The sequence below is a fragment of the Anas acuta genome, chromosome 5 (genome assembly GCF_963932015.1).
Source record: "Anas acuta chromosome 5, bAnaAcu1.1, whole genome shotgun sequence".
Lineage (NCBI taxonomy): Eukaryota > Metazoa > Chordata > Aves > Anseriformes > Anatidae > Anas > Anas acuta.
In genome coordinates, this window is record NC_088983.1 from 62,286,920 (window position 1) to 62,307,803 (window position 20,884).

The following is a 20,884-nucleotide window of genomic DNA, read 5'->3' on the forward strand; positions in this document are numbered from 1 at the left end:
GAGATGTAAGAACTACTCCTGCTCTTAGCGACTTCATCAGTAGGAAGAACAGGCTGATAAGCAAACAAGGAAAAACATTCAAGTATGCTTCATTTGCTGCCCAAACGTCAGTGTATAAGTATATATAATATATATATTAATTTAAAGTGAATACATGAATGTTAATGAGAAACATTGTCAAAAAGTCATTCTAGTGTGGCAAGCAATGCTCACCACAGAACATCGGCTAAGGGAGTGTTGGAATAAAGGGCAGATATGTTATCTCAGCACAGAACATGTAGGAACATAGCATCTGTTATGCCTAAAAGACCTAAGTGACATCTTTATCATCTGTACTGGAAACCTGGATTCCCTCACTGATGTTCACAGCAAATTTAATAATCATTGTCTCAGTATCTGACTGCTTCTAGAACACTTCTGAACTGACATAATTGTCTTGGGCATTACAATCAGGATCAAAAATAGTAACTTAAAGACTACCAATCCACAGCACAGCATTGCTACTTCCATAAAACTGCTAACCATCTGAAGCACTCTCCAAGAGCAGTAAAAACACTCCCTGACCTTCAGATGCTGCCCACCCTATTTGCTCTGGGAAAAACACCTGCATGTCATTCTATCTCCTTAATCTAAAACGGGCTTTTCTACAGAAAAATATACTGTGATATATAATGTACAGGGAACCAAGTTACAAATTACATTCTGTGCAGGAAGAAGTTCAAGAACCTCATATTCAGATACCAGGAACCAAAATGGAGCAAAGAGAGCTAAATATTTGACAACAGATTTGAATATTGTAATTTCTCATCTCCACCAGAAGTACTCTCACCACAGGTAAAACTCTTCTCACAACAAAGACATCTTTTGGTTCTATATTCCAACATAAACTTCATCCAGTTTATTAAGTGTTCTCCTGAAAATACACATGACTACACACTAAAATGGACGTTCATGAACATTCAGTAAAGAACAGGATTTCTCAAAATTCTCAAAACTATTTCTCACCTCTCATTTCTTACTCGTGATCTGCAAGATAGCTTCAAAAGGTGTGCATCCTCCATAGCTCAAAACTACCATCTATCTTTATTTTGGCTCTCATAGCTATTATCTCATTGATACCAATTAAATTTGAGAAACTCAGCTAGTATTTAGTTTTGAAGTCTACTGCCTGTATTTCACGCTTGAAAGAATTGCACGCCCAAAAGTTTATCTACTTTTTCCTGTTTATATTGTTTTTAAAAGTTACCTTTATTTGAAAAGAGATATCTGTCTTAATTTCTTAATTTATCTTAATTAAGTCTTTAGAGCAGCACAGCTGTAACCCATCCACTGAAAGAGGGACTTCATATCCCTTAAGCCAGTAGGCCTCCAGGTTAGAATGGTGCTGCTGTTGGTTTTATACTACAATAAACCAAACTGGGAGGAACCAATTTTGATAGAAAAACACTTGCAACATCTGACTTTTTTTTTTTTTTAAGTTATTCCATAATTCTTCAATTTCTAGCATGTTCAATTTTAGCATTTCTTTTATGATTCCTTCTGATCAAATATACTAAAATAGTTTTTTCATCTCAGTAGTAAGCGTTATGTTTCCTGGCCATTTAACATATACATAAATTTAAACTTCAAGCATTGTTTTGCTACTTTTTGATAGAGTGTTTGATTTTAACTTGTACTAATTGAAAAACAAAAAGGCAGAATACCTATTTGGCACCGAAAATTCCAGCACAAATAGAAAGCTACTTTCTAGTTTTAGCATAATGGCTTTTGTAATCATTTTGCTTTGCCATCACTAGTTATCAACAACTTATCTGGTAAGTAATAAATGATACTATATAATCTGTGTATTACTTGAAAGCAGGTGTAGTCAGAGCAAAAATTTCAGATTGATATGCAAAAATACATTTCATGTATTTTATTGTTCAGCAAAGCACATTACATATATAAACATGCAATCATTTGATAAACTAAATTGTTAAATACCTGTTTATATTAACTCTAGTGTCATTCATTCTGCTCTAATGGTACTAGAAGTATATCTTTGAAATTGTCTGTAGGGGAATGAAAGTCAAGTGCATAGCTTGTAAATTCTTCTTCAACAGACCTCTTACTGAAGTGCAATTATTCTCTATTCCAACTGCTTAAGCATGAAGAGGATTTTCCCATTCTATATGTAACCCATTACTAAAGATAAAAGGAAAAATTATGACCTTGGTTGCATTTCCAGGAGCCTAGTGTATTTGCTGGGGGTTTCCACAGTTTTCTTGACATTTGCTTCAGCTGTGCTTCCAGTGGAATACTTCAGGGATTCCTCCTTGCTCTCCTTCCTACGCATTCTGACTTGTGAAACAGGCTGTATGACAGAAGAAAAAGTAACTACATAACCTATCACTTTGTTTGGGCTGCACGGGCTGTCTGATTTTAGAAGGGAGATCCTTCCTTTCATACCCCTTAGTGCCAGTACCAGTGTGTAATTTGACTTCAACAGAGTCTAAGAATTTATATATCCTTGTGGTGTGGTGCCTAGCAGCAGGAACATATCAAGCCAGCAATTTCAAGGCAAGCTCTGAAATGGATAACGTTATTCTTACAACATGCAGTGCTTTCTGAAGTTGCTTACCCACAGACTTGGGTTTGAAAGTAGGTGAAGTCAAAAAAATGAATTCAGTTTTTATTTTGCTTACCAGCATGACATAAAGACTATGAATATTTTTAAAACTGTTGCTATGTCTTAGAGAAGTAATCACAAAAAAAACAAGTTACCCTTAAGAGTGCTCAGGCCATAGTGTCCTGCCAGAACTTACCCGAAGAATATCTTATATATGGTCATAAACTGTTATGCTTCTATTTTTAATAAAGATATGATATATCCTTGATACATTTGATTAAAACAGGCATTCTCCAAAAATAATGGTACAGTTAACAAACTTACAGCCTTTACGAAACAGAAGTAGGTTCCTGTCTCTACTTTTCCAGCAAAAGAGGAACAAGCAATTAGTCTTTTTTATTTCTACCTTTGCCCCTAGCTGAAGGCTATGCAGCATATCATTTTTGTACTATTAATGCTAAAAGATAGGACTTTGGTGGCGGAATTAATTGCCAACTGAAAGAAGCTGACACCTGTAGCAGAGATAAGCATGATTACTTCAGTTACAAACCTGCACTCATTTCCTTATGCCAAGATACCTACTGTTTTGAGAATATGAGTTTGACAGAAAGCAAACACAGGAATTAACATACAGAAAATATAAAGAGTGTCCCTTGGTCTCACAGTTTTCCAGTCGTCTTATAATATACAGAATTTTATTTTTTCAAACAAAAGAAAACGTCAGCTCACTACCAAGTTAATGGCAAACTAAGTCACAGAGATAGTAGAATATGACATTCACATCTTATTGTTTCATATATAAACTTTTACTTTAAAGTGTTATCTAAAATAACATACATGGTTACCAGACAAAATAGCCCATATAAACTATGCTGAAAATATCATCTTTATTTACAGGAAGCCAATTAAAATTAACTTTAATTGGGTATGAGATCTTCAACAACTCTTCTCTCACAAAGCCAGAAAACAGCCCAGCTTTACGCCGCTGGGCAGAGCTCAAACAAGGAAGATGCCCCTCACATACATGGCAAGAAAGCATCAGCCATGTGAAGATCTGGCTCACCTTCTTCTGGAAGAGGTAGAAAGCAGCTTGAAAACCATCCCTTTGATCAGGTGTCATGTCTTGTTACCTATCCCACCCTTCAGGCTTTAAAATTACATGCTAGCCTTTGCTCAAGTGAACTCCAAAGTTGCTCTGTCAGCCATTGGTGTTGTTTTGCCAATACATCATGGAACTTAGGAAAACAAAAGCTTAGACATCCTTTCATCCTGTATCAACTTCTACATGCACACATTATCATTATCTTTTAGCACTGCTAGTAATCACAACTACAAGAAATAAGCAGAAATAAGAGAAAATCTGGAATATATAATATTATTTTATAGGCACTTCTATAACCATGTAAATTGCTTCTTAATTACCTAGGTGCTTCATAGTTAACTATTGGACTATTCATAGTCCAATATCTGCTTTAAAGAAAACCAACTCGCTTGGGTTGTATAAAAATGTTGCCTTTGGGACCCAAGAAATCCCACACTGCTTTACAGAGCATGAATTAGATACCAGAAGAATCATTCCTTGCAAACCCAGCATCCAGTATGCACTCAGAAACAACTCACAATGAGCCTCAAAATTAGCACTTTTAGTACTAGCTCTTTAGTGATTTAATGAAAATGCTCTGCTTCAAAAGAAACAGCTAATCAGATAATCACATTAGACTGTATCCTGTGGGCCTCGAGGAGTCAAGCTCCTAGAAAAATCATCAAATAAGACAACAGGATTATGTCTTATGACCACACATGGTATTTATCACAAAGCACGGCCAAAATTCACTGTCATTATAAGATTTTTACATGGTTACCTGTGTTCTATAAAATAGAGATGCTATGTTGAACAGACTATAAAAACATACTGCAAAGTTAAATATTATTAGCATGTTACTTTTATTATTAATCGTGATTACCTATCGCCAAAACATTAGTACTTCAGTGTAAACACTGCAAAACACATACATGATTTAACAGATGGAATATTGACAGATTGAAACACATTTGATCTGTTAGCTATCCACAAGATGTAGAAATAAGGCATATGGTCAGCAGATAGGAGAATTTCAATTAACAGCCCTAGTGCTTTGCTTTCCTCCCACACACCTTAACTCTGTCAGTTATTCTGCTGGATTCCTCACAGTTAATCTGGTATCTTCAGGAGGTCATACCTGAGGAAGGCTGTTAGCTGGCTGAAACATCATTCTTTTATTTTTTTCGCTTTCCTGTGTACAAAGGAAACAAACAATGAATAGCTAGAGAGCTTAGTCTTAAAAAAAAATAATAAAAAATAAAAAAAAATTGACAGTTTTCTGCTAGGAAGATAACTGTGTGGCCTGAGAGACTTCACTTGTTCACTCTCACGCGTTTATACACAACTGACAATTCATTCCACTGAGACGATCTTGACATAAAACTGTAGAATTGATCACATCTCTGTGATAGAAGCTTGACAGTTTTCCCAGACAGCACTGTCAAAACTTCCCATCAGTAGCTGTAAACAGAATTAGCAGGGTGGCCACTTAGCAACCAAATGCTTTTGTTTTTGCAATCTTACAGCGTGGCGCCGTCTTCTTTTAGGCTGAATGCACTCCTGTCCATACGATGGCCACTGAAAATCTTGGGGGGGCATTTTGCTATTCTGGCTCTCCACCTCTTCAGAATCAGAGTCATCCTGTTGCATTGAAGGAAAGTGCCTATCTGGATAGATCTCCTTCAGTTTGCTCTCAAAGAATACATCTAAGCATCGGCCAGCCTCAGCAACCTCTGAATCTGGCTGTAAGAGAATAAATAACCATTCAGTTATTCTACCTGCACAAGGAAATCATCAACAATCAGAAACAAATGCCTACCCTACCCTAATGTCTCGCTTTGGTTCTGTCTGCTACATCTCCTTAGTTTTCTGCATTTTTTCTACAGGCCATTAGCTCCTCTGCATTTACAATGTAAGTAAAAACCAGATGCTTCTATTAAGGGAAATGATTCTGCACCTCTAAGAAAAAGAGATGTGCAGTGGACTAGAAAGAATAGCCATTGCCATTGCTAAGGAATTTCTATGCACCCGAATTTTCCTAGCTATTTTGCTAGGTAAGCATGGCTTCTCACAGTAAACTCAGCATCATTCCAGAAAGTTGTCAGCTGAGATGTCCTCTTTGATTTGAGATCTATATATACCTCCCGTTCTCAGATCTGCGTGTATCTTAATTTTGCCATTAAATGAATAAATTAAATCTATGTAACTCCAAGAGTAAAATTGATTAATCCTCCTGCTTATCCCAGTCTAATATCTGATGTTAATGAGACCAATAGAATTATGCCACTGTGACAGCCTGAAAGCGTAACCCTCCAAGAAGTTGTATCCCCTCACCCACATATATTAGAAACTTACATAATTGAACTTTGCACAGTTCCAAAACATGAGACGCACATCAGTCACAAGTTCCTCAGGTGCAGAATAGTGGAACTTGTCCTTTTTTTGCAGCTTTTTTCGTATGATTGACAAATCCATTGGCCTTTTTATGATCTGATAATAATGTCGAGCCTGCAATAAGAATAAAATACAGGTATGTAACCTTTTTAAAACATTTCCTGTCCAGACTTCTGCTTGTAGTTTGGACAGAAGTCACTGAAGAGGATTCCTTGCAGCAAGGAAGAGAGCTCTGATCTGCTAGCCACACTTGCACATCGTCTTCCTGTATGCCTTTAGCTTTGATTAAGTATATACTTTCTTGCAATATTGGTCTTGAAAATAGCACACTTCAGGGACTACTTTGCTATTTTCACTTCCTAAAGTTTATCCCCAGATATAAATGTCATCATTAAACCATAATCAATAATATATGCAACATCGATAATTAGCTACTATTTTCCCCTAGCAGTTTTTACAATAATGTGCTGAGATACTGGCAGCTGATACTGTGGGTAGTAGTCTGCCAAGAGTGACTAAAAAAATATGCTACTACGCACTCTTTCTAAAGTTCAACAAAAGTTTTTTTCAATGGCACCAGCTACCAGGATTTCCCACACCATAAATGTTTCTGGAACAAAATTTACTTGTTAGATAATGTGTTCTGTAAGTTCATTACAAGCTTTATTAGAACGTGTTGTTTTATATATATATAGTTATAGTTATTTGGACTGTTTTTTCACATAAACACTCCTGTTATTCTCTCATTTTTCTCCTTCAACTCATCTCACATTGTGTTCCCCTGTTAAAATCACATGAATCTACAACTTCCATAAAGTAGCCAGTTAACAGCTGAGTACATGGCTGAAACAGCAGTCAGGCTCCACACTTTCCCATGAACACAGTCACGACTGCCTTTGTGCAACAGGCCAGGAGCAGGGAGTCCAGAGTTATTTCAGAAGCAGACCACTCCTCTGGCAATACTACAAGAATGTCAAACTAATGCAACTTCCTTTATCACTTGAACACCTTACATACCCTTAGTATTCATACCATTGTCTTAAACTGACACTCAAACCTGGCCTGAGAACATTTGCCAGTGTTTACCCGCCTCAAATCTGACACTTCAAAGTACTTGCAAGCGGGAAACAGCCACCCCCACCTAGGAAGCAATGTTAGTTAGAAAAAAAAATGCAATTAATATATTTCAAGAAGACAAAGGAGAAACTCATGAGGTCTACCAGAGTATTCTTTGGCTTCCCTCTAATGGAGATGTGTTCAGTACTTACCAGAGGGCTGACGGGTTCATGGAATGGGAGGCTCAGACTACTGCAGAACAGGGAAAGCACCAGCTTTTCACACTTCTGGAGAAGCCAATTTTGAGAAAAAAAAAATAATAATAATAATAATAATTCAAAACAAATGAGTTTCACTCGTGCCCTTAGCTAATCAATCATACTGACACAGGGAGTTTTTATGTAACCTGTACAGTTCTGATGCAAAATAGCATGCTTCATTCTAGGGGAACATTTTGACTCTTTTTTGTTTGTTTGTTTGTTTTTGTTTTTTATAGTTTTGAAAGTGAGGATAGTAAAAGAAATGGAAGAAAAGAAACACTTTGCAATGTATTTTGTGTGCATGTGAAATTATTCACTCAGAGGGTGGTAAGGCGCTGGAACAAGTTGCCCAGAGAAGCTGTGGTTGCCCCATCCCTGGAAGTGTTCGAGGCCAGGCTAGATGGGGCTTTGTGCAACCTGGTCTAGTGGGAGGTGTCCCTGCCCATGGCATGCGGTTGGAACTGGATGATCTTTAAATTCCCTTCCAATCCAAACCATTCTGTGATCTATGATTCATACAAATGGATGTAAGCTGTTTAATCATCACTAAGTTACAAAATATTTATACTGGTCTTCCTTTGTTTCTTCCAAAATCTTCCTTTGTCCCCCCCCCCCCACCAAACTGATTACAAGAAATGCACTACAAAATAGTTATAAGCCACATTTTCCCCCTTAAGAAGTCTCTAACAAATTCCATTTTCTAAAAAGAACTTCATAAATCAACACCCAGATAACAGCTATTTCTGGCCAGTTGTACCCAATGCAATGAGGGATCACATAAATGTCCAGAAGTTACATCTAGCTTTTTAAGGACACGGTCGCTCAGGTCTGGAAATAGCATGGATGAATTTGTGCAGTGCTGCGGCTAGGCTCTTCAGCCTTGCCAATGAGCTGCAGTGCTCTGGGAATAATTGCTGTTTCCTTTATGTCTTATCCTAGATTTCATTTGTGTAGGGCAAGCTCAGCATCTGCATGCAGCTGTGTGAACTCACCCTCCCTGGCCAGCTGTCGCTAACATACTCAGAACATCTCTTTGGAGTTTCTGGCTTCCTATTACCAATCAAACTTAAGAAAAGGTATTTTTCATAAGAGATTTGGTGGAGGAAACTGGTAATGGGGATGTAAAAGGATAAACTTCCATCTAGGCTGGGTTAACAGGGCCTACATGTCATCCTGAAGGGGATCGATTGTCCATATGAAGACAGTAAGATGATGGCAAGCCAACTGAGAGTCAGAAAGCGTCTGCATCAGCAAATATCATTACCACTAGCCTAAACAGATGGCTGAGAGGGCACATGTCTTGAAGAAGAGAGATTAAGTGGCAGAGTGCCAAGCAAAGTTGACACAGGGAAGGTTGCTCTGCTGCTGAGTGCAACTTCTCTGTTAAAAGCAGAAGAGAATTCCAGATCTGCCAGGTTCATTTTTCTATAGCATGACATTCATTTTAATTTAAACAGCGACTTTCTAGAAAGAATAGAATGATATAACTGAATATTAACACCACTTTTGGTGTATTTAGTATCCTCTGAAATATTCTAGAAGGAATCAAGTCAAAACAGTCAACTTTCCAATGAAGAGGCAAAGTCTCATGTTGAGATCATATTTCCTTTCCTACAGAGTAAGGGTATAGAGTTATTCCCACCTTCTGATCATAATCATCAAGGCCATACTGTGCATTGTAACTGTGGCCGTAGCGTGTGTTTTCACAGTCATATTCTACCTCTGGCTTCACTGGATTACGGCAAAGCGTACACACCCATTCGCCCCTGCAAAACAAACAAAAATTGAGTCAAATTTGGTGAGCTACCTTGTCAAATAACAAACTTCAGAAATTACTATTTGAAAACAATTCTCATTCTTAACTTGTATTACAACTGTAGGTAATCTTAAGCCCATTCTATTAGACGTCCTTCAAGATATTTGAATGTAGTTAGAAGCGTAGTAATTCCAGATTCTACTTATTACACTTTTTCGGTTACAGAGAAAGAGAAACACAAAACATTAAGTGTTTGAAATTACATAGCAGTAAAGCGTGCAGCGATACTGACTCAAGTTCTGTTTAAATATATAAATATTTATATAAATAAAGGAAAGGAAATACAGCCAACAGTAGGGTCACAAGAAAAAAAAAAAAAGAAAAAAAAAGAAAAAAAATAAATAAAAATAATAAATATAAAATAAATAAAATAAAAAAATAATAATTTCACGAGAACAGTGATGGAACTTGTGCAACATCAGGACCTCAAAGACAATGGTATATTGAAGAACTATCAATACAGAGGTTTAGTTAGAGGAACTAATTTAATTCATTAGAATTTAATTGCCTAGGAAGTTTATTTTACAAGGAAAACTATTTTTTCACAGTGTTTTAAAACAAAAAGTTAATAATGACTTAGCTCTTAGAGAAAAGAAGGAAAAGCCAAGTTATGGAACTTTCTGCTTTCTTAACAGAAAGAACAAGCCAGAACCTCCAAGCTAATATCCCACAAAGTATTTTGCTCAGCTGAGACAGTTATTTGGCCTTGGCAGAAATTAAGTCTTTGGTCCCACTTTAAGTGAAAAACTTATAACTGAATTCAGAATTATACAGCACCAATAATGCACATTTTTCACACAGTCTCACTTCTTAAGTTTGCTGTGTGGACACATACCCAGCTGGGCATCTTTGTCACATAAAATTTGTCTGCGACAAGTTGCTACATGAGACTATATGTCTTAGAAAACCCATGTCCTAAACATTGCCAACAAAAGCCCCAGTAGTCCTAAATTTCCACCAGAACTGGCTGGAAAACTGAACATTTATTTATTTATTTATTTATTTTTAACCGTCGAGCTCACTGATTGCTCCTGTACTTGTGCAAGTCACTGTTCTTGCAGGAAAGAGTTAACACCTATACCACCAATATTACATGAGAGTTAGAATTTTACTTTTTCTCCAGAAAGTTGTAAGATCTTAAAGCTTAGGTCTGCCACTTCCTTTGTTGTACTGGCCAGCTAACTGCAGGAAAGGCGTGGAAATGGTTGTTGTTAATACATACTTGAAACTAGATGAAAATAAGACAATTCTTTCATTTGTAAGAAAATAACAAAAAAGATAAGTAGAGATGCAGTCCTTGCCTTTGTGTTTGGCTGACACATACATCTCTGAGGAAATATTCTACCCCAAGGCAGTAAGCAGAAACAGAGAACATTAGTGAAATGTCATACATACACTGGAAAGCTGAGGAGGGCTGGAACATGGCAGGAGAGATGGAAGACCTTGGGGCAGTGATCACAACACAACAGTTCTCCTCCATTAAGACACACAGCGCAGAAATCTTCATTCTCAATTGTATTGACTTCCTGAGTGACTGGAGATTTTTTCATCGTGAGGGAGGTACCATTACTGAACTTCTGATCAGAAGGTAGAGTATCTACAGGAGGAGATTGTATCTGTCCTTCAGCCTGGGTTGTAACAAATTTTCTGTCTTCCATGATCTCCTCTTTGCATTTCAGTCCTTCAGGTGGACCATCTTTATTTATCTTAAAGGAAGAAAAATCTGGGATCACACAGTCATCGTTTTCATATCTAAGCATATAACAGCAGTACTTACCTGCAGAAAAATTAGTTTCTCTACAATGAACCCTACTGGAGAGGGCACTGAGTTTTAGCAGGCTTATGCTCAGCTCAGAATCAGACACTGGTTGGCCAGGTCATCTTGGTCAAGTCACTTCCTCCACATACCACAGTACCATAACACAGACAGAGTAGCATAGATTTCATGTCACAGAAACAAGCTTATATATGGTAACTGTATGAAGCACCTCTGCCACATGCAAGTTTTACAGGAAACAGCTCAAGAAAAAAAAAAAAAAAAGAGAGAGAGAGAGAAAGAGAGAGAACATTTTTTTTCTTCCCAACAGAAATTCTAATTTCATTCTGTGAAAGGAAATTCACATTTAAGACTTTGGTGAAGTGACAGAATATTAAGCTTTTTAAAAAACTGTAACGCTGTAATTTCTGGAATTGGTTCCTATCATCCAAAGATGCCATGCCTGAATATGCATTTATGTTATATTTAAGTTATTTTCCTATGTTTGTGACTAGACAGACAATCCAGACTGTTAGAATACAAAAACACTACAGCTATCTGATGAAACAGACTTCTCAGAAATGGAAGTAAAAGGGAACTATGCAGAAAACAAAAGCTGCCTCCTCTTACTTCGGCCCATCACAGAAGTGTATGAGGGTGAAATGAATTATAAGAGTACTTATAAAGAGACCTGTTTAGTGTATAATAACTTTCAGTAATTATAATTATAAGCCAGAGAAATAATAATGAAAAAACAGGTAAAACTTCAAACAAATTCCACTCACTCTGATAGCCATACTTGAAGACTGGGTCCCACATTCAATTATCAGGAGGAAACTGCCCTCCTGCTCACTATCCTGTGGCTGGAGCTTAAAAACTGGGAGCTCCCCAGATTCTGATGCAAGTATCTTCAGACGTTCCAGTCTCACATAAGGAATCTTCAGCTCTCTAGGGCCAGATCTGTTAAAATGAAACATGGTTAAATTAAGTCATATTCCACAAAATTCTCCTCTCTACTCAGTTTCAACATTTTCCATGTACTATTGTTTGTTCTCTTTTTCCTTTGTGACTCTGTTGGCTAAAATCTGAAAAGTTTTTCACATGCCGATTCTTTAAGAAATTGGAATACAAGAATTTTCATTTAACGATGTGTGCAAATGCATTATTAACTTCTGTCCCAAAATCTTTCCCTGACTATCCTCAAATGTATTGGTTTTAATCATCTCAATTCAAGCCTGGTTTGATGCTTTTCAGTGTGGCTGTCTTCAAATATCATTTTGAGCATATCATTCACCTTTGCTTTAAAATATTAGCACAGCAATAGCAAAAACCAAAATTTTATGAAATTCAAGATAACGTTAATCCTGTTACCATTACATATGTATATTTGTTAGGTTTAATTGGGGCTAAACAGCTCATAGTTGTTCAAATGAGATAAGTGCAAATATTTAAACATTCTGAAAAATCACAAGAGAACAGGAATGCATGAACTCACCACTTGTTTTTAAATTCTTTTCAAGTTTTAAGAAAATACTTCATAACTTTCAGAATTATTATCTATAAGGAATCTTGCATTCTTTTTAAAACAAGTCTTCCATTAGCATTAAGTATGAGAAATTTTCTAAATACACGCATAAAATTTCATGGCCAGTGCTTTTCTATAAAAAAAAAAAAAAAAAGACTGTTACCTGACATCCTGATTGCTTTTCATATCCATTTCTAAATGTTCCTTTTCACAGTTATTGGAATCTGGAACAGAAGATAAGAAAATGAATAAAATATTTATAATATCAGAGTCAGATTAGTGTAGAAAGTACTTCAATATTCATGTACTTCTGACTGGTGTTTAATATGATATCATAAGTGAATTATGGAATCATTTCATCTATATGTATATCAAATGTGTGTGCTATTTTCTATTCTGGGATACAGTCTTTCTCTCTCTCTTTGCTTTCAACCACAGTTGAAAGTCCTGTATTGAATACAAGGAGCCTTTCCCAAATATTTTGTGGAAGTGGCTACATTCCTATGGTATTACAGACATACACAGACATGACACATTCATCCATTTACAGGGAACAATGTAAGTAATCCTCTTTGCCATTTATTTTTCACTTGACAACAAGAGACCTGCTGAGGTCTGAATGCTTGAGGCTCAGGAAGTCTTTGCAGTCTCCTGTTCCATGCTTAGAGCTCCTGGATAATTCTAGTTACTGGAAACAGAAAAGAAATCATGCCTTCCATCTGTCTCTTAGGGACAAAAGCTATGCTATAGGATTCCTTTATACCCTCCAAAGTATGTAACATATAAACATGTCAATTCAAAATTTTCCACTACATAAGCATGTTCATAACTGCAGCTCTTGACTGATACTAGACATCAGTAACAAAGCAGCTTTGGAGAGATGGAATGGGGGATAGAAATGAATGCTCTAACAGATGCCCCTCTAAATATCAGTCCACTGACAACCTCCATACTTTGTTAGGAATTATTTTGACGTAGATAATACTAACAAGAAAATAAACCATGTCTATCCAGAGATAAGTAAGCGCCATCAAAATATAATTTTTCAAAGATGGTCCCTAGCTCATTGCTTTAGAGCAACATGCCTCTGAGATATTCTCTCGTTGTTCCCAGTCATAGGAAACACAAAACAATCGAGATTAACACGGAAAGGTGTATGTCATGTCACTCCAATGCGTTATTCGCCTGTGACTGTTGCTCAGGTGAAGGCTGGTAGTCAAGGCTCCGGACAGAATTACTACGGTGCGACCGCACACATAGCTGAAGGAGCAGCTCTTGTACACTGTCAAACCAGAGTATGTTCCAGTGGTGCTGGGGTCCTGACATTATTCAACATTTCCACCAGTAACTTGGCTCATGAAGAAAGAGTACTTATACAAGATGTGGAAGACACCAACCCAGAGGGGTTGCAAGAGCGCTGGAGAATGTTGACAATCCAAAAATTATCTTGATACATTTTTTTAAAAAATATCCTAACTCAGCATTACTGAATTGAGGCAACTCCAAGTCCTACGCTTATGAAGGAAGGATCAGATGAATGAAATCACGAAGGAAATTAACTTGACTAGGGAACTGTCCTGTAGAAGGAACTAGGGGTTAATGCTATACCCTTCACTACAAGCAAGTCAATCATGTAATGCTGCTGGAAAAGAAGGCAAATGCCATCCTGCAGCGTATTACCAGTAGTGAGGAATGTAAAACACAGGAAGCCGATACCCTGCGCTGCTCAGCACCCCAGAGGCCTCTGCTGCAACACTGCAGTCAGCTGTGGGCAGCACTCTAATTGCAGAGAGCCCAGAATAGCACAGAAGGAATGAGGTGGTTTAAAAAAGAAAAGCAACTGAGCCATGAGGAGAGCCTGAAATCATCAGATTTGTTTAGTCTAGGAAAGGGGTGGGAGGATCTGCGCAAACCATGATAAGAAGAAAAGAGGCTGTATGAAGAAAAATGATGAAACGATGTAAAATTTTACCACATCCCTTAGGGGTTAGGATAAGAAGTATTTTTGCTCTAAATTAAGCTGCAATGTTTAGATTTGGTATTAAAAAAAAAAAAAAAAAAAAAAAAAAGGATGAGCCACTGGACATGCACACCAAAAGGAGTGGGTTTGGGCAGCACAGCATTGCCAAAGCCAGTTAGTCCTACAGAGAGCCTCCAGCAAAGATATGCTACCTCTGCAACAGAGAATCTCTCACTGATGCATGCTGCACACCACGACGACATCTCCTTAGGTCTCCCTTCACTGCACTTCTTCAGACAGAGAGCAGGATGGGTATTATTCACTACTGATCATTCCTTGGGGAAAGGGAGCAGCATTGAGGTCAACGCTCCGGTCTTTCCATCCCTGCTCAGAGCAAATCTGTAGTGTCTATCATGGACTGCGTGATTCTGCATGCTGGGATTTTCTGTGTATAGTGTCACACAACCCAAATCAGACACTACAAAACTGCTCCTTTCAAAGTGACTTAACCTGACCGAGGCACAGCTTTTTAGGGGTGCAGCTGATCCTTACTACTCCCAGCTTACAGCTGATTGTGGCATAACTGTCACAGTTTGGCTTAGTACATCTAAGAGAAGACAAATACATTTCCTTGGTTCACTGAACTAGGCCTTCTTTGTACTAATTAGAATTCTCTGTATAAAAATACAGCATGAAGATAAAAATATTAATTCATCTTTTACGGAGAAAAGCAGCCAAATATTGGCATAAGTCACAGAATAACAGCTTGATCCTGAAATCCCTTGCTTGCATGAATAGTCCCATTGACTTTTAGAGTTTGCAGGAATGAGGCTTTACAGTATAGCACAAGGATGCTGGCAATTTGCCCATGAAAAGAGTTAAGTAAGGTCTAATTCTCCATTAAGACTGAAGAAATAGGCCTTGGCTGAAGGGAATGTTCCACAGTAGAAGAGCCAAGCAAAAGCACATACTGTGAAATATATTAACCTTACAAAAATTTGCTATATGACTGATGTGCAGGACTTAGCAGAAAGCATTTTATATTTTGGAAGTCCTCTTTTTTTTTTTTTTTTTCTTCCCTAAATTGAATTTGGACTCTTAAAACCAGCTCTTCAATAATCGTAACAGCAGGTCTCATTAACAGGAAGTGCTTTTAAGAGAACTAAAATCCAGGTACTTCACATAGTCACACTCATTTCTTGTTCAGAGATGAAGGATATTACAAATTCAAGGCATAGAATTTCCAAGCTTTCCTTCACAAATGAAATCAAACACGCTTTTCCATTGGATTAAGTACTTGATAATATTTGAAGCTTGATGGAAAAACACATTTATGAAAGTACATTAAAAAGCATACCGTTTTGTAATGCTTCTAATGCACAGTGATAAGAAAAAAACTCCCAAACCTAAAGAAAACAATGAAAAGCTTGGTACCTTCTTCATTTCTAAGTTGTCTCATTCTGTCATTCACAGGCAGGGAAGAATTGTTGCTGAGCGCTTCAGAAGGAGAAGTACAACGCTGAGATTTTTTGACCGAAAGATTAATAGGTTCTTCCAGCACTTTTTGCATAGAAAGACTTAATTCATTTACTACATCTTGCCCATCAGAGGCCATGCTGTTTTCTAGAGGATGATCCACAGTATTCAAGTCTTCATTTTCCAGCTTCAGAGGAAAAAAATATCAAATTTTATAATTAATTTTCTTTGTTTCCACCTTAAGCAAACAACTTGTAATCAGTCTTCAAGTACCAGCTTGAAGACTGATTGAAGCTTGAAGCCAAACTGTACTTAACTGAAACAGGCACTTTTAACTGACTAACAATAATGTGTCCTACCAATGAAAATGGGGTCCTTTTCAGTAGAGGAGTTTGAGTGATTCCTACCTTGCACTTAGCGCTGCTCTGGAGCGTATCACCTGGTGCAAGGCCAGGGCTCAAGTCGCCTGGAGCTCTGCCCAGTACTAAGCTGTAGCTGGGTACTGGTTCTGGTGGAGTATCACAGTCACAACGGGTGTTCGGGGATGAACCAAGTGCTACAGCAGCCACATCGTGTATCTGTGGATCAGCGGACCTGGATAACCTTGTTGAAGGTAGTTCCATTTCTAAATCGTTTGAAAAGCCCACAATGCTTAATGATGCTGAACGCTGGGGAAAGGAATAAAAACAGTATGTTAATCAGTTTTCTGGCAGCAAAATATTGTTGCTATTTCTGTAATGGATGAGATGCTGTTTCAGCTGTAGGTAATGAAGCAGTTGAGTCATAAGGTCATGAGAGTATCTATTGCAATTGGACACCATTTCCAGAGGCTTTACAGTTTCCGTCATTAAAAGTGAAAACTGGAAAAGGAGACGCCCATGTTACTCTTCTGTGACTTAGAAAAATTGTCATCCTTTGATCACTCCCAGGGATCCTGATTTTTAACTTCCTACAATGAATGGGAAATTTAAGCAGGTAGAACACTGTCCTAAATTTATCTTTGATATCAACCCTTCTAATTTCCATTAAGCCATTCCATGAGGAATAAGATTCAGACCACAAATTTTATCATTTTATTCAGCAATCATCAGATCATTTTACTCAGGATGAAGTTTTAGAAAAAATAAGATTCAGATCTGACATAAACAGATGAAACTATTGTTACTTTATGATGCTAAACACTTTATGGTAGTGAGTCTGTTTCATTAAAACTGAAGGCATTTGCCATTTAAATATCATAGTGTAACCCCAAAACCATATTCTACGTATTAAGAAGGAAAGGATGTACATGTCTAGCTTGGAAAGAAAAGGAGAAGCCTATTTACTAAAGACTCTGAAGTAATAGTTTTAGCAATATGCATTTGCTACTGTCTCGTGACTCATCACCATTAGAAATACAGAAACACTGTTATGCAAAATAAAGCAAATCCACCCATTTAAGTGATTTCCTTAAGCTCCCTTACAGCCAGGAACTTGTGACTGAACTGAAATCACATCTCTGCTAGCATCCATATGAAGCAAATATAAGCAGCCTTAAGAAGTACAGAGATCTGTGTCATTTCGATATGTAATTTTCCATTTACTTCATCATAGTTCATTGGTGTTTCATTACCCGTGGTAATTGACTGAATAAATCCTTTCCATTTGACTACCATACAGTAGTACTCATTATAATATAAATCAAGACAAAAAGAAATGTGTTGATTGCATCTGAATTAGAGTTTAATTTCATTGTACTGATTTTTCTGCTGGGGCCTGTGACTTAGAAGTGAATCTGAGACAGGACCCATTTTGTAGATGTAATTAATTTAATTCTCAGCTGCCACTCCATTTTGGATTTTGATAACTTTGTCCATCTTAATCTGGCAGTGGTAAAATCAGTAGTCTAGACCGAGCTGTCCAGTTGTGCCTGTGTAAATCCTACATAATGCCGAAGATATCGGTCTCAAATCCCTCTGCATGCGATACATATCACCCATGTGCTAGGAGAACATTCTGCCCGCAGACATTAACTTTTGTCTAAGGATGTAATATAATTGCCTTTTCCTCAGTTTGCAGTAGATTCTGCAGCATTTGAGACGAAGACATCAGCTCTTCTGCAGAGTTCAGAGTGCTCTAGTAAGGCTTTTTTATTATTATAATTATTATTAGCAGTCCTGAAGGGTCCTTGCCATCTAGAAGGCACCCCAGATATTACTGGGTCTCTGCAGCCAGGGTGTTCTCACTTCTCTTTCTGCTCACTTTTGGGGGTTACTATCCCTGAATCTAAGCTTTCTGGGCTACAACAAATTCTTGGAACCAGCTGGAAACTAGGCAAACGTGTTCTTCCTACCTTACATTCGAGTTGAAAACTAGAGCACAACAAATGAGGAAATGCATTGATGGAGGCACCGTTTTCTTTACACCTCATCCGACAGAGCATTTCTAAGATTGCTTAGGTTTCAAGCCAAAGGAATATACGTAAGTCAGAAAGGAATCTAGCCTTTATGATCCCACATCCTAACGATGACCACAAAGACCAGATATGTTCATGTGCTGTCATAATTTGCTTGTGACAGGTTGAATTGATCTTATATCACTTACAGAAACTAAGTAAGAAACAGAATTCCTACTTGAACTGAACAGATAGAAATAAGGGGAAAAGGGAGGTCTGATTACAGTCTAAGTCCATTGTGAGCATTAATTAGTTCCCTCTGAGGTAATTAAGTATTTATTTAGTCGGGTTCTCAAAGCCATGAAGCATCCACAAATTCCTCTCTGAGTCACAAGGAGCTACCTAACGGTGTGCTCCAGTGGCAATGGGCATGCTGAGGCACACCCATGGTAAGAACATCACCCAAAGCTGTGCAGCAAGCTAACTGGAGACCTTGAGGCTAATTGCTTCTAATCACTGCACGTTTTCCTTTGCTTGTATTACAAAGGCATGCCGTCACCTATTACGTACTGAGGCCTCGTAGACCTCTCCACATGTAACTGCACACACTGTGGGTGAAACATTAGCCCTACTACGCCAACGGTAGGATTACTCTAGGCTCCAGAGAGCCAAGCTTACTTACTGGGAGCAGTCACTGGGTCTACTCTTCTTGAAGGAAGAAAGAAATACATAGACGCATAAGACTTTGTTCTAACAAACATTTTTTGAAAGGTGAAAATCACTTGCACTTTATGGCTATAGCTTTTTTAGTCTTCTAGCTAGCATCAGTTTCTTAGGAGATTTTTTTTTTTTTAGATTATATAAGCCAACATAAAACCTTACTCGTGTTAAAAAGAAAAAAGAATAATGAGGCCATCAAACTGCCATCTGTCTTTCCCTTGGGGCAAAAGTTAATTTTGTGGGTTTTTTAATGATGAAGCAACATTATGATCTTTCAGTACAAAATATTAAAACTCACAGTTAAGAACAGACACATTCCATTCTGATCCATGGAGCTGCTGTCAAGTGTGAAGTGAACAATGCACTGGGAACAAGGCTCATTAATAGCCTATTAATTCACTCCCTAAAATAATCATTTCTTTTGCCATTAGCAAAAATTTCTCTTTTCCCTTGACAGTTCAGCTAGTTTTTGCAGATGGGATGCCTTTAAAGAATTGATCTCTGTTTTATAAAAGCTCTACTGCTTTTACATTGCACCCTTTGAACAACAACAAGCATTAATTATGCTCTTGGGTAGAGGTGGCTTCAGCTGTAGGTTAATTTTGAAACTTTTGACATTTTAATGTACAGTCTGGCACATCCAACTATATCTGACATTAGAAATGGATTTCTCATTGTCTCATAATTAATTTTGGTCTGATGATCCCTATAATATAATGGCAGCAGCATCACCACCCCAAAATGCCTTCTACCACAAATTCCATAGCTATGGTAGTGAAAGGTAAGAATAAAGAACATGCAAAGTGCCTTCAGAGAACAAGAAATAAACATATTGTTCAGTTCAAATATTTCTTTGATCACTGTTGCATTTAAAAAGGTCCAGTGTAAACATGCAGCACTAATACAGAAGAATTCTGAGAAGCAAATACTTACCTTGAAACACTGGGATTAGGATTTGTTAGGATTGTTTTGGCAAAGTCTCAAGGCTGTTGACATTAAGTGTCACAGATAAAGAAAGCTAAAACTAGGAACCGCCAATTCTCTTTGCTATAAGAGAAATAACACGCTGCAAATGGTTGCAGAGTAATGAACGGCTGCTATTAAGTGGAGCAATCCCCCTGGCAGCTCATTATGCTAGGAGGTTAAACAAATGTACTACTCCAATCCAGTTGTTTAACTCACCACACACAGCAGCACTGATAACACAGTCTACACATGCTTCCTATTCATATTGCCCAATTTTAGAGTAGAATCCAAAGGATTTTCTTCCCATTTTTTATGAGAAAAAGAATCTACAGCTTCCTTACATTTTGTCTGAATAAATTGGAGCTAGCTTAAAGTGGAAGGAGGAAGAGATTGTATGGAGCAAGCAGCATCATGTTTTATTTATCCTTTTTTTCCAGGTCAAAGCAAAAGATTTTGTTAAATTAACATTCTGGGAAATGTACCTAATTTCATTAAGCATGAACACATTTGCGCTGTAACTACGGAATCAAAAATGTCAAAAAAAAAAAAAAAAACAAAAAACACACTGATACTTTCAGAATTTGCAGGACTCTAAATTCCAGAGTCTGTTATCATCCTTTCCTTCACCAAATAATCCCCCTAAAACTACTAATAATGGGGGGCAAGCAAGCTCACCCTATCCCCAAGCTCAGTTTCAAAGTCCAAGGGTCAGGTATTATATTATTATTACTTCCAATTACTAAGTAATAACACCATGTTGAAGGAAATCTAGTAAAAATGAAAACCTGTACCTTGCTCCCCAAGGCTCCCCACCACAAATTTTACATTGCTTTTGAAGGAAAAAGAACAACAACAGTAAAAACATCGTAGTTAAGCACTTGCCACTAAGACG

The 20,884-nt window shown here is 37.5% G+C and overlaps 1 protein-coding gene across 8 annotated transcripts in view; it reads right to left on the reverse strand.

Moving 5' to 3' along the window:
• Positions 1 to 4,533: 4,533 nt before the first annotated feature.
• The window catches only part of TRIM66 (tripartite motif containing 66), a 47,102-nt gene continuing 30,751 nt past the window's right edge, over positions 4,534 to 20,884 (reverse strand). For all 8 annotated transcript variants that reach the window (XM_068685248.1, XM_068685249.1, XM_068685250.1 and 5 more), the window contains 10 exons: positions 16,340 to 16,600; positions 15,891 to 16,119; positions 12,660 to 12,720; positions 11,757 to 11,931; positions 10,611 to 10,921; positions 9,042 to 9,165; positions 7,352 to 7,426; positions 6,045 to 6,197; positions 5,214 to 5,432; positions 4,534 to 4,881 (listed from right to left, as the gene is read on the reverse strand). In XM_068685248.1, coding sequence (XP_068541349.1) covers positions 4,822 to 4,881; positions 5,214 to 5,432; positions 6,045 to 6,197; positions 7,352 to 7,426; positions 9,042 to 9,165; positions 10,611 to 10,921; positions 11,757 to 11,931; positions 12,660 to 12,720; positions 15,891 to 16,119; positions 16,340 to 16,600 — 1,668 coding nt within the window. In that variant the 3' untranslated portion in view covers positions 4,534 to 4,821. The remainder of the gene's footprint in view (positions 4,882 to 5,213; positions 5,433 to 6,044; positions 6,198 to 7,351; positions 7,427 to 9,041; positions 9,166 to 10,610; positions 10,922 to 11,756; positions 11,932 to 12,659; positions 12,721 to 15,890; positions 16,120 to 16,339; positions 16,601 to 20,884) is intronic.